The sequence below is a fragment of the Pundamilia nyererei genome, unplaced genomic scaffold (assembly GCF_000239375.1).
Source record: "Pundamilia nyererei isolate P.nyererei 1_Seehausen unplaced genomic scaffold, PunNye1.0 scaffold00111, whole genome shotgun sequence".
NCBI lineage: Eukaryota > Metazoa > Chordata > Actinopteri > Cichliformes > Cichlidae > Pundamilia > Pundamilia nyererei.
In genome coordinates, this window is record NW_005187512.1 from 1,342,385 (window position 1) to 1,360,359 (window position 17,975).

The following is a 17,975-nucleotide window of genomic DNA, read 5'->3' on the forward strand; positions in this document are numbered from 1 at the left end:
TCCCAGTGCTGGTGCATCTAGCAGGTGCAGCCTCTTTCTCTCCTCCCACCCTTGCTCTCTGCCTCTCTCTGTCTGTCTCTCCCTCTCCCTCTCTCTCTTCTCTCGCTCAACCAGTGTGCACTCTGCTCTGTCTGTGCCTGCATTTTTTCTCCCTTCTCTTTCGTTCTTGGTCTCTCAGTGGCGGCAGCTCAGGGAAGCAGCTGCATGTTTGTCTGCATCCCAATTGCCACAGGTAAAGACAGCTGTATTATCTGATGTTGCTAACCCCGAGGGGGGTTGGGGAGCCTTTGCTGCTGCGGCTGCAAGTTCTCATCCCAGCGCAGGGCGCACATTTCTAATCATCTTGAAGAACGCATCCTAGAGAGAACGACGAGCAGAGGACCCCAGCAAACAGACCAACAAATCACACGCTGACTGGAAAGAGCACAGGCTTCCAGGGACGGAGGAAAATATAACACTTCTCAGAAAAAGAATCAGTGGGATATATTTTCAACATTGTGGTGTCCTGTTTATGATTTTCCTCTTTCCTCGTGTTTTCTATTCTTTTGCTTTCAATTCTTTTTGTCTTTTCCATGCTTCTCATCCTCTTCCTCTCACAATTTATTCCTCTGTGCCGGAATGCTCCCTGCAAATAGATGAGAAGAGGCTTTCTGTGCGCTTGCTGCAGTATTAACAAACAGTACACTGAGTCAGTAGAGAGCTGAGCGGACAGCTTGGAGGAATCTGATCCACAGCCGGCTGGAGAAGGAGCAGGATCACGCGTCGCAGTTGCAGATTTATCCGCCCTGTGATACTGTGCAACAACACCCCTCATTCTTTTCCCCCCACCATCCATCTCTCTGTCCTCATCTTGAGTGTTATTTTTTGACTGGATCAAGAAAATTAATTGGATTCTACTGCTTTATTTTTAGCCTTATTGGAATATTGTAAATATAAAAAGGAGCAAAGGGGGTTTGGATTTTTTAGGTGAAACGGAGGAGGCTGCTTGAAAAGCAATGGGAGAGAAAGATTAGCAGATTATCATAGGAGAGTGTTGAAAAGACGCATAAGCGATACACGTCTTAGTGAGCACTCTTTTTTAGTTATGAAAGAGACCGATTTTGGGAAGTGAAGGACGCTGACTCGGCTAAAGCAGTCGGAACAGACTGCATCAGGAAACATTTTTTTTCTTTTTTTTGGTCCTGCCCAGGGTGGGGAAGCAACTAGACCCACCCTGCAAGTTTAACTCTCTGATTCGATATTACTGTCCCGTCGTGGATTCTACATGGAGGGGACACATTCGGCATGTTAAGGAAAAGTGTTTTGGATTCTTTTTCTCCTTTTTTGCTGCAATGGCATCCAAATACTGATGCCATGGATTTCCTACACGTACAGATGTAAATCTGTTTCTTCCCATCCATCTCTCCCTTCCATCTCTCCTTGTTACTCCCTATTAGAGGCATCACTTCCATTTTTCCTCTTGTTAACCCTGCTGTGAAGACTATTGGAGTTCACTGTTGCTTCAGCTGGACATTGAGAGTTGAGCAGGACTAAACACGGACTAAACACTTATACGTCTATGCCAGCTCTTCAATTTTTCTCTGGGTGTCTCTGCGTGTGAGTGTGTGTGCTTGAGCGTTTGTGATTGTATGTATGCATGTACCTCCTGCACCCTTTTTCCTCTCTGTCCATCCTTGGAATACATATTTTTGTGTGTGCGTTATTGAGAGACAGATTCTGTGGGGTCCATTCCTTCAAATTTCCATTCGTTTTTTTCTTCTGGCCTTGTTGGAAACCTTTCTGCCATGTGCAAACGATGCCTATCACAGAGTTAACCCTTAATGAGCCATAAAGGACGACAGGGAATGATGAGTGAGTGTTCTGGGGCAGCTGCATCTGGGGCAGTAATCCTGGAAGAACCTGAAGGTTCGGGGGCTTCTGCGGGCCAGGGGGAGGGCCAGGCCCAGGAACAGGGTCCCCTTCGCTGTGCAGTTTGGCCTCGTCAGCAGACATGGCTGTGTGTGGTTCCATTACTTATTGGTTTTATTGGCCTTGGATTGAGCCTGATGCTGCTGAAATGGATTGTTGTTGGTACAGTGAGGGATTACGTCCCAACAGATCTAGTGGATGCAAATCGAATAGGACAAGATCCCATCTTCCTCTCCAAGCCAAGTGGGATTCCCAAGAGCCCCGATACTACCACTACTACAACTACTCCTACAATCGATAGCAGGAACCCCACTGCTAGAACTGCTACTGTGGCAAAAGGTAGAACTCGCACTACTGCTACCACCACAACTATAAATGCTAGAGGGGGCGGGGCGTCAGGCAGTCAGGTAACTCCTCGGAATCCTGGAAGTCGTAATGGACGTGGACCTTCAGGTTTTACCACAACTACTGCAGCACCACGTACAACTTTCATAATTGGAGCTGCAACATCTAGCTCCTCACCGCCCAATCCGACGGTTCTTCATGACTCTACACAGATGTGGACGGCAGAACATACTACTACAGAGACGATCTCCACCACACTCACTACACGTACGCACAGTCACCGCAAAACCCGTAAGTCTTTCATATACTACTGACTTGTGTTGTGTTTCAAAAGCTCCACTGATTGGTTAATCATCACTAAATATGACATCTGAACTTCTTTTTTTTTTAAACGTGATCTTATGGTTTCTTCCAAAACTTTTTTTTTTGCAATTTACGTGCATGACCTTCCTGTTTGGGAAATAATGTTCTTGATTGGTTTTATAGTCAAAACATTGAAGATGAGTGATCAATAGTATTGATTGGCATAGCGAAGGTTTCTAAGTAGTAGTCAGTAATCAAGTTTAGGTATCATTTTGAGTATATATAGGTTTGGAGGGTTTTTTGTGTTTCTCTAATAATCAAATGATCTTAAAATTCTTTTGCAAACAAACCACATGAAAAGATCTTCTGCAGCATCCTGAGTAACTTGAATAGAAATTTATTCTGATGCATTAGATGGTGAATCTTTCCCTTCTGTTTTTACCTCTGTCGTGCAACTGCTCATACTATTGATTTGTGCTACGGGGAATTTTCTTGCAGCAATCAATGAAGCACACACCCGCACGCAGAGACACACGCACACACACACACACACACACACACACACACACACGTCTTCCTCCATGACAAATTTCTCAGCTCCCAAAATGGTGTCACATTGTGTGCTGAACCTTCATCTGCTTGTTATGTCCCTGTTTCTGATCTGGGCTTTGGACTACGCTCACAGCTTCACAGTCACAGGAGTTGCTTTATTTTTAACAGTGTGATCTCATGCACTGAATGTATCAAGTCTCTCGCATCTGTGCAGAGGGGTACAAAGCCTCACAAAGAAAAAACTCAAACCTAGCATGTGTTTCGTGATTTTTAGCTGATGTGGGTTCCTATATTTCATATGCTGTTTATTCCTTCCTGCAGTTTAACACTGTAGTTAACTTTCAGTTGACATAATATCAGTTAATGAGTTAATGCCAACGCCATGATCAATTACTTGTGAACTAATAGATGAGAGTGCATGTCATATATCGTTTATCATAGTATACATCATCAAGTATTTTGGAATGTATGATGCACACAATGCCCCCTATTATATTATGATAATTACATGTTGACAGTCATTTTTTAAGTATCTGATAAACAAAATCACTCCATTCCACCTTGTGTCTTGACTGCAAAGGTGCAGCTGCTTCTTTTGTATCCATGATAATGAAAATGTCCCCAGATTACATGAGAGACCGGGGAATGTTCCCTCTGATAATTAGAAACATAGAGGAAAAATTGTGTATCATTTCATTACCAGGAAGAAAAATGGGAGCCATTCATCATCATCAGTTCATTTATTAATTAACCATTAAAAAGGAATGCCATTTCTCCACCAAGTGAAAACCATTAAGCTTCGGTGATAGATATCCCAGGGGAAATGTCATTCCTTCACCAGCTCGCCCAAGAAAGTTCTGGCGTTGCACAATTGCCAACTTGTTCGATAATCCTAAACACCCTCCACCCTCCCACCTCTTTTATTCTACCACCCACATGCTGCTTTGATTTGAAAAGGCCATCATTTTTACATTAACTATCCATTATGTGTAAATGCGTTATATAATATGACTGAATTGGCTGTGTTGGCTTGTGCTCAGAGACTGGAGAATTAAAGTATAGCGGGCCATCTGTGTGTTCTTATCAATGCTCTCCCTTCCTTTGTAGGTCACAAAATTAAGAGTGACACAGATTTGTATCTCACACTGGGCTGTAGTCCTGTAACTGATCTGTTAAGTGAGCAAAATAGTATGTTGCCGTGCACACGCTCTCAATGTAAACTTAAGATCCCAGATGTAAAAGTAGAGCATACCTAAAATATTGGCTAATTTTTTGTTATTTTATTTTCATGACTAAAAGCATTTTTTATAATAAAAAATTATTTACTAGGTTTCAAATATGTATGTTATGTAAACACATGTTAATGTAACACAGAAAACACAGAAATCTATATAAATAATTTCTTTTCTTAAAAAACGCTCGCCAAGCACAAAGCTCCTAGGAAAATAAAAAATAGGCAGTTATAAGCCTTTTTAGAGGGGGTCTAAAGTAATTCTCAAGTAATTCTCAAGTAATACTTAAGTATTTCAGCTATTCGTGGGCGGTTGGGTCCTTAACCACCGCGAATACCGGGGGTTAACTGTACTTTCATCCGCAGAACTCCTGATGCTTTTTAGCTTTAAGGGATATTTGGTGACATTCTAGCTTGTCAGTCAAAAATTCAGGGTCTGGCAACTACAGGAAGATATTATAGTTAGCAAGTGTCACTTTGCAAGAGTGACTGACATATCTAAATCTGTCGCAAAATCTTAAGTTATCCCTATGCTTTAAGCTGTAGAAAAAAAGAGACCTAGGATAAAAGATATCATTAAAAGGAGCCGAGTGACCTCTGTGATACAGGGCAAAATGTCACTAATCCCAGTGGGATAAAATGAACTGAAAACTGGATATGTGTTAATTTAACTAACTGTAACTAGTGCTTCAGATATAATGAACTAGAAATCAAAACATATACAAAATAAAAATAACACGTATTAGTAAAGAGTAGCAGATGAGACTATGTAGTCATGAGTAAATCCATGAAAATGTTGATTCAGTGGTGAGAATAGACCAGGACTTTGTGTTTTTGTGTATGTGTGTGAGAGACATGCTACAAACACAAATGAGAGAGAGCGATAATGATACATTCAGTAGATTCTGATTTTTGATTGTTCTTTACGAAATCATTTTCAGTGTTAAGCTTCAGAAGATGTCGTAGTGCAGTCTGAGGTCTTTGTCTCCATGAGCCACTCAGTGGGATTAGGTAACAGTCAAACACTGGCCCTGAAACCTAAATCCAGATTAACAGCCCATCACCATGACCATGGAAGCAACAGAATTACATCAGCCCACCTATCAGTCACATGCATTCTACACAGACTTACAAGCAGCAGCCTAACTCCTGCAGGATTGTTTTGATATATGATCTGTGGCGGGATGTTTTTCATTAAATGATGCTGAGGTGACATGTTTAAGGCAGCGTTTTGTCTTAGCCATGTTTTAGGATCCCTCAGGGGTACTGTGAAGCAGTCTGGGGAAGTAGTTTATGCTTATGTTAACAACACAGATATGACAATTACACAGAGTGAAGTTGTGTTTATAGCTTCATTCTGTGGCAACAGTATGATGTAGGGAAGTTGTATCTGTTTGTAGTGTTTATGACAAACATATATATTTTAAATATGCACATTTTACAGAAAATAAATCGACTTATTTCTTTGTGCAGATTCTATTATTTCATCTGGCCAGAGCTTTTTATGAGGACCTGTTTATGGTTAGCATATAAAATAAAATGATAGTTTCTGGGCTGAGCTCTGGTTAAGAGAGATGCTTTTTGTCCCCTGTGTGATAAAGTGAAACATAGTTGTTTTTTCGTCCAAGTTGTCTGATAAGGCTCTTGAGGTTTAACCCTTTACAGCCGATCGGAGCGGGCACGCTCCATTTTGCATAACTATTTTAAAATCCCGGTAGCTCTGCAACCACGTAAGCTAGCGCAATAATTTTTTTTGCATATGAAACCGGAGGAGTTGTACTTACATCTGATGCCATCAGCTTGTCCTAGGTCACAGTTTCCTTCCACATAAAGCTTTGCAAAAACTGCATAAAAATCACTTGCAGCAACAAAAACATGATATTCCAGAAACACGCTTCGCCGATCCGATCAGCTGTTTGTAACACTTCCTACGTCCATCAGCGCGAACTATCACATGACCGCATGACCTGCCCGAAACCGGAAGTGACGTCATTTTGCGGAAATGTAGTTTTTTTACGATCGGGGCCTTATGAGCCTATACTTGTGTTTTAAAAAGTTATGTTTGAGTTTATGACTTTCTGTATCGTTTCTGGGATGCTTAGGACTCATATTGCACTGCTGGAAATAGTTTATTTTGATGCATATGCTGTTATTTTGCAAATTTGCACTATAATATTTATTTTCGTTTTTCCTGCAGTGTATAAAAATTGGTGTATTTCAAAAATAAAACTATGAAGACACTCAAAATAAATTTCCTGTGGTGGGAAACTAGTTTGTGCAACTTTTTTGTATTTACAGTTTTGAGGGATGAGCCTCTTAAATTTCTCTAACTAGAAATATATGTTAAAAAAACAAAAACGATTTTCAATTTTTTTGTAGTTTATTGCACTTTTTTGCAATTTATGTAATTACTATGCACCTAATGCGACATATTATTAAAATTTAGGCTGTAATGGTTGTATTGATGTATAGCAACTTGAAATGCTCCCAAAAATGGCTCCACAGCATGTAAAAATATAATATAAGCTATGGAGGACTTGGTTCTATGGTAGGTCTTAAAGGGTTAATAAGATACACATTCCATGGTGGTGTTGGCATTCCTAATCCCAGTCTATCTTTAACCTCTCAATCATTACTATCATTCAAGACAGAAGAGTTAGTGCTATTATTGTTTGGATTTCAAAGTCGTTGTTTCCTAAAAGAAACAAAATATAAATTAAATGATCAATTTTGAAAGTATTCCATTCATATATTTCTTTCTAAATGTATCTGTTCAGTCACTCATTTCATCTCCCATTTAATCTGATGACGAGATCTCAACAGTAAATTAATCAGAAAATTTACTTCAGCTTTCGTCACCTCTGGCCAACGCCAGCGGCATCACTGTACATGTTTGCATTACACTAATCATCTCAGAGGGAGAGCTTTTCAGTTTTAAACCAGATTTTCCTTTTTAAACCAGATTGTACAGTTCGCGATCTTTACATTTGGATTAGCTGTCTGGAAGCTGCTTAGGAACAAGTTCCAAATGGGGTTTTTCTATGTACTCTATGTGTGCACTGTATTCATTGATGCCTGTGCCACAGCAGCCTATGACTAAATACAGCTATATATATTTAATGCATTTGAACTAGCTGCGACCACTTGTGTGAATAATAACGGAAATAAGCACCGTTCTAGAAGTCTGATTGCCTCCTTTGCAAAGAAATGACTTTTCTGCACAAAATTACAGCTTATGGTTGATGAAATGTGCTATCCAATATTCTCTTGTGCCCTGTAAGAAATGTGTTATATTTTCTCAAGAATTCTGCCAAACGGTTGAGGTTGTTACTTTACTGGGTTATCTGAGGTCTAAGCAAAAGAGAGAGAGAGGGGAAAAAAGATCCCATACTATTTGTAATCAGTGGGCGGGCAACTGCACTGAGCCCCAGACTCCCATGGGCCCAGAAAGTCTCAGCCATCTGTTGTTAAGTTGATAAGCTGCAAATTTAGTATTGGAATTTGTCACCTAATATTGAATTTAATCCATCGATGATGCCATAGCTTATGCATTCTATGGCAATCCATAGCATTAATATTAATGTATCTTCCATGTAACGTGACATACCCCTATCTTACTGACTGCTTTGATACACACAAATGTAGCTATGTGTGTGTGTGTGTTTTCCTTGTGATCCACCTTGAGTGGGATGGATATAACCAAACACTGATCAAAGCACCTTGAAGTTTTTTGCTGATGCAGGCTGCGATGCTTGACCACTAACCGATCACCTGAAAACCTGTCATCTCATCTATTCAGAGTTTTAATTTGCTCGAGATGCTGTGCAAACAAAGCTTAACATGCCTTTGATTCATTGTGATGAAATGTCTTGCAGGGAGAAGAGTGATGAAATTTCAATGATGCGAAAGAGAAACATGTTCAATATGTAGTGGAAAGTGTAAATAATTGAAAATGGCCCTTTCACGAATCATCCCATATTGAGTAATTCCCCACTTCAGTGAATGCAGGTGTTTAGGGTTCTTTCACTTTTTGCAATGGGCGAAATTGCTTTCGGTGGTGAGGAAAATAAGACTTAAAGGTTTAAGAATTTTTCAGAAATGTTTGCCAAGGTTGAAAGTCTCCATCTGCCTTTTTCCTGTTCGCCATCCCTTACGAGTACATCTATCAGCAGGGTCCAGATGATGATAAAGTGCTGCCGCTAACTTCTGAGGAGCTTTTAATAATTCATTCAGGTTTAAGCTGCCTTGATTAGATGAGGCTTACACTATTTTATTGGAGCCCATGGTGTTGAAGGTAACAGCAGATGAGATGTAGGAGAAGTAAATTCCTTTTCTGGTCGGGTTCTCCAGAGGAAGCTGCCACCTGCTAGCTAAGTGCTCCAGTGTTTCCACTTTCTAAGGTGTTTTCTAATGTGTGGTCATTCAGAGTGCTCGTGGAAAACAGAATCATCAATATCACAAACTGGAATCGCTTTAAAAAAATTAGCATTAGCAATAGCATTTTTATTATATATATTAGGTTGGACAGAACACAAGGACTGTATTGATTTTTCTGGGTTGTTAAATATGAGAGTTTTCCATGGAGGTAAATAATCTACAGCCCCCCCTTTTCCCCCAAGCTGCACCTTCGCCTCTCCCTCTTATTAAATCTGTCAGCTGGCCTACAGCAGCAAACCATTTAAAAAAAGTAAGCAAATAAATATTAGACTGTTATGAGTTCAACTATAGCCAAGAGCTCTTTTTTTCGCATGTTTTGCTGTACTTATTTTCGGGGAGTTTAGACTGGGACACACAGCTCAGGGGGAGGGGAACTCAAATACCTAGTTGACCTGCAGAATCAGTGGACATAATAAAACAAAAGTAATAATTGTATGAAACCAAGACGTAACTTGGCTGTAAAAATGTAAACAATGACCAATTGAAAGCAAGCAGCTTTAAGTACCAGACGGCAAATCAAACATGGAAAAAAGGCAGCAAATGAAGATGTAACCTAGCAGGGTATCCTGACACCGTACAGCCTATCAATGGCCTATTTTGTAGTTTTAAACAGTGTGGTCTGAATCCAGACTTAAACAGAATGTCTGGTTTTGGGCAGGCACTGTTCTACCACTCTATCAATTTTCTATCAATTTTCACTTAACTCTCCATTTGTCGGAGGATCAGATAATCAGAAAGTTACGTTTGACTTCTGGTTGCCAGGATTCGTGTAGATTCACATTTGACATCTTAACAAGTAAATGTTTCAGCTGTTGGCCCCAAACTCCAAACATGCTATTAACTATTAACTGTTCAAAATAGCAGATCCTGCAACACTGAAAACATATGAAACTGGTAAATGCTTTGTAAGGACAAGAGAAACATGAATGTTCATATATAAATGCAGAATTTCCAGAACTAATTTACACTGTTTCAGTCTCATTTAGCTCCCATATTCATGTGTTCAGTATCATTTGGTGTTCAAGCAGCCTGTCAAAAACCAGGAAGGACTATACCACGAAGGAAAATTGTCCATATGTAGACATTAACTTCAAAAAATATATATTTGTGAATAAACAAAACTCGTTCACCTTACATTCTGCTCATTATGCTGCTGGCACCTGGTGGTAAACAATGCCATTAGCAAAGATAAAATGCTGAGATAGAAATTATTTCACCTTAACATACAAAGGGCTAGCAGAGGGCCCAGCAGTTCAGCCCAGAACCAGTTCTAGTCCGACATGATTTCTTTCATTGACTAAGCCGCTGATTGAATTTTCTTTACACTGCTATCTCTCTCTGCCCCCCTCTCTCCTCGTGTCACTCACTGCATGTCTCTCAAGGTCAGCTTGACTGAATCATTTTGCTGCCACTCCTGCAGCTGATGTTGACTTTACTCAGTGGAGTTGCACTATGAGTGGTTATATGCAAGGTAAAACTCAAAGTTAGCATTTCCAGTAAAGATGGAACGCAGGTATTGCAAAGTAAAATACATGAAAAGAGAGCATCCCTTGTTCAAAGAGCGAGAGAGAATAAAAAACGTGACACAAAAAGTAAGAAAAATTGTGTTTGGTTGATTATTTTTTATGCTGTAACATTACTTCTTGGCAGTAAATCTTATACTGTTGGAAAGCCTTTTTATTAGCCTTTAGATGATGCTACATTTGCAAGGAAAATGCATTTGTAAGTTGAGCAGCAGAGTTGAGTATGTGGGCTGGGCCCATGAAAAACTTACAGCTTATTCAGCAAAGAAGCAATTGTCTTGCTTTCGTGCTGTTTAATTGAAATGTCGACATGTATTATCTATTCTGACATACAATAATGTGTAATACAAACTAGACAAAGATAATCTTGTTTTTTATCAATCATCAACATTTCATTGCATATTGTGAAGAAATGTAATATTGCATCAAATTAAACTTCAATTAAACTGTTTAACAATAAACATTCTAAAAAAGTAACCAAGGTGGTTCAAATGAGATTTTACAAATACATGATCTTATGAACTATAATGTTAAATCTAATTCCTTTTTACATTTAGCACTGCTGCTGCATACGTTATCTTTCATTTAAGGTCTAAATAAAGATGCCCTCATTGTAATCTAATAAGCCAATTTTCCTGACAATCATTTTACACATTAGCATTACCTAAGTGGTTCCAGCTTGTTGTTTAGTTATTGGTAATGATATATTTTCTAAATCTAGGTGTCTCCATTATATGAGCAACCTTAGCCTAAGCAGCCTATGCAGGTTATTGATCCCATCGTGATTGTATCCTAGTCTTTTGCCACTCAGCAGTTTAGCAGGCAGCCCTGTGAGCAAACGGGCCTGCGTATGGGTGTGGGTCTGATTATCCTGTGCTCACTGCATTTTGCTGTGGTTATTTTTAGCTTCAAAGATTGTTGCCAGCTTCTCTCTGTGAGGCTGCGTGGACTGGCTTTTCTGGTGGAGGCCTTGGAACTGACAGCACTGGAGGAAATAGAACAAAGAACCACGGAGGCAGACAGTTGAAACAGTGACTTTAGTGTCAGTAGAAAATGTTTTTATTTGGGAAGCATAACAGCTAGGGAGGATTTAGCATGTTCAGCTCAGTGAAAAATGATTTCTGTCTTGTGTTTGTTTATTCTGGGGATTCTGCCATTGTACCGTATCTTATTATGCAAAGTAACTGCAATTGTCTTCAATAAGACTCTAAAGATGTAGGAGGCTATTTTCCAGGAAATCAGAGCTGTTAAGCAGGCATTAGTCATTATGTTACCATGCTGAAGGCAACAGGAAGCTATCCAGAAGGTCACTTTCACCTTTGTGAAAAACACACTTCAGTCACACACACACACACACACACACACACACACACACACACACACACACACACACACACACACACACACACACACACACACACACAAACTCATTTTCACTACCAGCTTGTCACACATTCATTCTTGGTCAGGACTATGGGTGGGACACAGTAATGTGGTATATGCTTCATTGTTTCTTCCTTCAATACAATCATCAAAGCACTGCCATCAATTATGATTAAGTGTTTATTTATTGCAAGTGCTCTAAATACATTCTACCCACAGTTTGACTTACTGCATTTATGACTTTATGAGTGCCCTCTGTTTTCTTTAATATTGTATTTTTTCTTCTTCAATTTCATGGATATTGTGCTTTAATATATTGTAGATATGGATCGTATATAGCGATACAGAATTGCTGTATCATGGCACTATTGGTATTTTTGGCAACATAAATTGTAACCATATCGTAACCATATCATATTGTAAGCCAGTCATCAGAGCCCTGTGTCAGCACATTTTAACACACTGTCGACCATTTTAAATCCACTTTTGATATTCAGATTGTCTAACTATGTGTAAGTATAAAACTAGAATAGGGAGGCTGCAGTGGTGTGACCACACAAATCACAGGAAATTGAATCCCACATAGGTCCATCATTTCTATACTTTTGTGTTTCATTGTTTTGAGATATTTTTTTCAGTCACATTCTGGTTTAGCTATAGACAACCAGCTATTTGGTTAGGTCTGAGGGGGGGAAAAAATCATGGTTCCTTTCAGCAAGCAGCCAGTTTCAGCAGCCTTGTTTATTTACTCTCTTCTGCATATCTATAACAGGTCTTGAGGGTCTGCTATTTAAGTTTGCTCAGTATATAAAGATATGCAAGAGGTATCCTATGTGATGTTGAGGTTGTATGGGACAAGTTCAGAGCGGAGCTGCCATCATATGAGAGACAGGGTTCCTCTCAGCTCTTCAAGCAGATGGTCACATCATTTCTGTTTTGTAGCCTGACAAAGAGCATGTGTTTGTGTGTATGTCTAAACAGGAGATTCAGTATTCTACCACTGTGGCTGTCTCTTTTAGTCTATAATGCTGTCAAACAGTTTGTGTTGTACCTCATATATATCTATTTGTGTGTTTGTGCATATATGCAAAAATCTTCTTCGTACTTCTATGCCTAGTGTCTCCTGTTCTCATGTCTCCTGTTTTTCTGTCTGTCCTCGGGACACTTATGAGGTCAGACCAACTTTCTGTGACAAGCCAGGTGAACTGGTGGGTTGTCTGTATGATTTCGAAGACACAGGCCTATTTATGACAGATGGACTCCCTTGCTTTCTCTCCTTCGGCTGTCTGACTCAGAATTTTGGAACAGATAAGAAAAAAACAAACAAACTATATATTGTACAATAAGGCTGATGTGACTGAGCATGGTTTAAAAGCCAAAGGCAAGAAAGCAATGAATGGCAACAGAAAAATATGTGGAAAATTTATTTATTAAATTAATAAATAATAATCATAATAATTTGATCCAAGGTATCCACTGAGGATGCGCAAACAGAATTACAAAGAAAACCTTTCCATATTGATAAGATGAGGGGGAAAGGAAAAGAGCCTTGGTCCATTGCAACCGTGCACTCTCCCTTCATTCCCCCTCTATTTTCTCCTCTCTGCCCACTCAGTTCATTTACATTTACATTACACCCAGCTGGACTTGATTTGGTGGCCAGTTATAGATGCCGAGATTCTGATGTTGTTTATCGTAATGGGCTCTGGGGGCTAGCAGTGTCAGCTGTTTGCAAGGTGGTAAGTGCAGTCAGTTTGCTAGTTACAAACTAAGTAGCTTGCTGCAGTGTTAGCAACCTAAGAGTTTAATGTCTGCTGCTTGTCACAGTAACTAGCTAGTTGGGATATCTAACAAAGTCTGTTTGCAGTTAAACCCTTTTGGACCTGTTTTCTGGGCCTGAGCTTTGACACATCTTATAGAAATCATTATATCTGTAATAAAATACGATAATTGCAGTGATTAATAAAAGCACCTATTATCTAATAACAGCCATAAGTGTTAGACTTAGAGCATAATAAATCATTTGAAACCGTACAGAGTTGTTGTGTGAAAGCCAGAGATGGCTAATTCAGGCTGATATCATTGATGCAACTGTGACACAACTGTGACCTCATCTACCCCACTGAAACTAATGCTGTCAGAACAGGGCATTTTGTGTAATACCAGATGGTCATTCATGCTGGAAAAAAACTCAGCTGAATCACTGCTCAGAGACCAGACAATTCCCCAGCCGCCAAAATGTAACACATTGCTGCTCTATAGCAGAGTTTACACTTGCTGCACAATATTATTATTATTATTATTATTATTTATTTTATTTTTTATGGGAATTCAAGTTCATAAATATAGTTGTTGTTAATTTGACATCTTTAGTAGTATTTTTTGATTTTTAAGATCATCACTGCCAGTTTTTTTTGTTTGCAAACAAATACACAGCTGATGCTGAGTATGTTTCCATAGAGAAGTGCTGCTTCTACAGTGCTGAGGTATTACTCACACACTTACCCATTATTGAACAGTCAGTTTTTAAAGTGGTTAGATATTGCTGCCCAGGTAAAATAAGCAAAGTCCTCACAGCTGATATATATGTAGTCTCTCTCTCTCTCTCCCTCTCTCTCTCTCTCTTTCTCTCTCTCTCTCTCTCTCTCTCTCTCTCTCACTCTCTCTCACACACACACACACACGCACACGCACATCATGCACAGGCTGTTGCTAAAGTAGGTAAGGTAAAGTAGGCTTAATACGTCAGCTAAATGAAGATGAAGCACTGAGGGAGATGCGGTTTGAAAGAGTGCAAGAATGTGTTAACAAAAGGAAACATTAGGAGCAGGCTGAGATGTAGACCAAAATAGTCCATCAATCCATACATTTTGGAGGGGGCTGATGCATATAGCAGCACGCAGTCTCTGCGAGCCAAAGTAGACCCCAGGCAGCTTTCCAGGCTATCACAAAGCTAATGCATACACACGCAAAACATCTCATTCACACTTAAATTGACACTGGAGGCAATTTGGGCTCCCAAATGAAGTTCAGGAAACTTGCAAAACCCATACTGATGAGGCAAAAACATAAGATCTTCTTGTCTCACATAAACGCTGCTCAGAGCAGTTAAACATGCTAAGACTGAGGAAGCAGGATAAACAGTTTTGTGCAAACTATGAAAACTAAGAGAATGGTTGATTAATCAGTAAGTCCTCTTAATGTTGATTAAACTAATTAAACAACTACAAAAATGATCTGGCATGGTTAGAGTTCAGCAATAACTTTATGAACTATCTATGATAGGAAATATTCTCCGATCAGCTAATTATTCATCTTCATGCTTTTTGTCAACACCAGTTTCATTCTGGCAGGCTGTGGTGCCCCAATACTGACAACAGTTATTCAATTGAAGTAAACTGTGCACTGAGCAATCATCCAGTTTGATTATAATGCCCACTGATGTTGCTGAGATACATGCCATCACAGTATTATCTCGGTAAAGGCAAACTGAAACGGACAAATAGAAATTACACCACATCCTGGCTGCCCTACCTTCACAGTTTCCTGTGTCTTTATGGGACATGCATTTATGGAGCAGTGGGCATGTGTGATACAACACAGCACAAACAGTTTGTGCCATGAATACTCTCTTTTCCTACATATAAAAAATTATGTTATGATAGTGAACTATGAATAAAACGGCTTTAGTGATGAAATTTTTCAGTGATTAGCTGGACAGTGGACTTTCAGTCATCGCTCTTTACGTTTTGAATCTTTTGCTGTATAAAAATTGCTTAAATTGTTTCTATTACACAATAAGTCAAACGTGGCCTGTGGTTTAGATGTGCTTGATTCCTGCAGAGATGAACACATCAGAGTCATGAGCTGTCAACACTCCATCCGCCACATGTCAGCGGTGACTGATGTCCAGCGGCAGCACTCTCTCTCTCTCTCGCTCTTTGTTCTCTCTGTTTCGCAAATCACAAACACACACTTTCTGCAGCACATGCAAACCAGTTGTGGACACACACATCTACACACCACCTCCCACATGAAGACAGCTAGGGCATCGCACTCGTGGCCATGTGCCCTGAGAGGAGCACAGAGAAAGATGGACAGGCAGCAGGGACACGGAGTCAACTTCTCACTTCAGATAATGAACCACATGTGAAGCATCAGCTCAGCTCCAATTAGATCAGATGATAATTATCTCAGCACAATTCACTCATCCTAATCAGGCTGTGAACTACTTGTTGGGTTAGAGAGGATGTTAAGTAAAGCAAAAGGAGCAGAATTCTTATTTGGAGCTGCTGTAGAGCCTTTTGTCATCTTTTTCTTTGTACAGAAATTGTTTATTTGCCATGACTGATTGAAAATAGTTGATCTTTTCTTGGTTATCATGCTGGACAACACCTGTGTCATTACTATTCTGCGCTGTTTTACAAATTCTAATTTAAATTCCTGATTTGCTATTGTGTTGCCAGTTGAGGACACTCAGAAGTGATTTAGCTTTTCAGTGCATGTAAGTTTCTCTGTTGAAAATGTTCAACACCTGCAACGTCTTGGAAAAACATTCTGGTTGTTCGTAGCGTTTACATTCGTGAGTCAGAAAAAAAAGACAATATTATGTATGGACCTATTAACCCGAGTACTTAAAATTACATCCATGCCTTTTGCATTGTTTTCTTTAATTATTATAACTCACTTAGTACTCATAACTCAATAGTACTTTGAAATATGTAAGAGAAGTCAATATACCCTCATATGGAGATGCAAATAAAGGTGTGTGACTATAAAATCTGCAACATTTTAACCGTACAAATTCCCACCTGTACTAAGTACTTTAACATAAGTTAAAGTTGTTTTCCTTCTGTTTTGGTAAGAGTCGATACAAAGGCAAAATCCAGTTACAGAACACATGGAAACACAAGAACATCTTTAAAAAAAAAAAAAAATATTATATGATAATTAATAATCCACTTATCAATAATAAAATCTATGTTATTGATCTGTTATTTATTTTGTGCGTTTTTCCTGTTTATTGTTTTCTGTTTGTCCTCAGTTACCCTTCTCTCTCAGTCTCTTAAACGTGTAAAAGAGGGACGGTCAACTAAACCATGAATGACCTACATCGATGACAGTTTGGCCTTGTTTCTGTCTCAGTCCCGTTAGCGTTGCCTTTGACATTTCGTAGCTGACCTCAGTAGAGCACCACTCTGCTCCCCTGTAGTAGATTTATGATCTGTTTGAACATAAATAGAGAAAACGTGTACATATACCTTTTTTAAATTCAGCACGGACACCACAACATGAATAATAAATATATCACCTTCTTACAGTGTGACACAATAGACTTTCTTTTTTACAGAAACTCCATACCGAGAATATTCTCTGTGGCTATGCTTGAGCAGAAGTATATGATGACTATGGCAAACTGGTTGAAAGTATCTGACAAGAAGGGACTACAAACTACCAAAACACAAAGAGGAAAGAAGCCAAACCCCTGTACTGGTAAACCAATGACACACCAGTCCACTGTGTGTATGTCATGCGTTGCCTCTCCAAAGCACGAAATGGACAAGCATGCAGAAGTTGCAGCAAGCTGCCCCAGCTGAACATAAACACGGGACAGGGTTTAAAGCGGTTTTACTAGCACATTTACATGTAAATACACATTAGCCACCTAGCTTAATCATTTCAAGCATAAAGGGAGAATGCACTTCATACCTTCTTTGGTCACTAGCGACTTCTTGGCTTTAAGTATATTATCTCCCCCCCTGTTGGTACGGCAACATCTGCTTCACCTTTCCAAAGTGTGGCATCCACACAGTGGTCCAACATGGCTATTTCACGCTTCGCCATGATATTGGGTTGGTTAAACAGGATGATGTCATATCCGGGTAATTTAAGGGTTAACCCTGGGTCTACTGTGCTATTAGGCTTGGATATAATGATGGTGAGAATGAGATGAGATAGATGTTTAGAATGAGATCATTCATCAACAGGAATAAATGAAAACAAAAAGCCAGTGGTGTCTAATGTGTTTGCTTTGCCCTGTTGAGCATCACTAATAGAGATTCTTTTTTTTTTCCCTTCCCTACCCTAACCCGACAAGGGTGCCAACAATTAATTTTGTTCTATAGTCCTTAATATATAATCATGTTTGTCTATTTATTCCTTAATATTACACCGTTAAACACCATTAGACGTGCTGAGAAACTATCCTTTAAATATTAATGGAAAAATTGATTATAATCCATCATCTCCTCCCATGTCTTAATGAAAGAGTTGTGATACTGGAGGGGGGGGGG

At 39.4% G+C, this 17,975-nt stretch overlaps 1 protein-coding gene across 2 annotated transcripts in view; it reads left to right on the forward strand.

The window, feature by feature from the left end:
• Positions 1 to 1,650: 1,650 nt before the first annotated feature.
• nrg3a (neuregulin 3a) overlaps positions 1,651 to 17,975 on the forward strand; it is a 342,494-nt gene continuing 326,169 nt past the window's right edge. For both annotated transcript variants that reach the window (XM_005741540.2, XM_005741541.2), the window contains exon 1: positions 1,651 to 2,544. In XM_005741540.2, the coding sequence (XP_005741597.1) occupies positions 1,821 to 2,544 (724 nt within the window). In that variant the 5' untranslated portion in view covers positions 1,651 to 1,820. The remainder of the gene's footprint in view (positions 2,545 to 17,975) is intronic.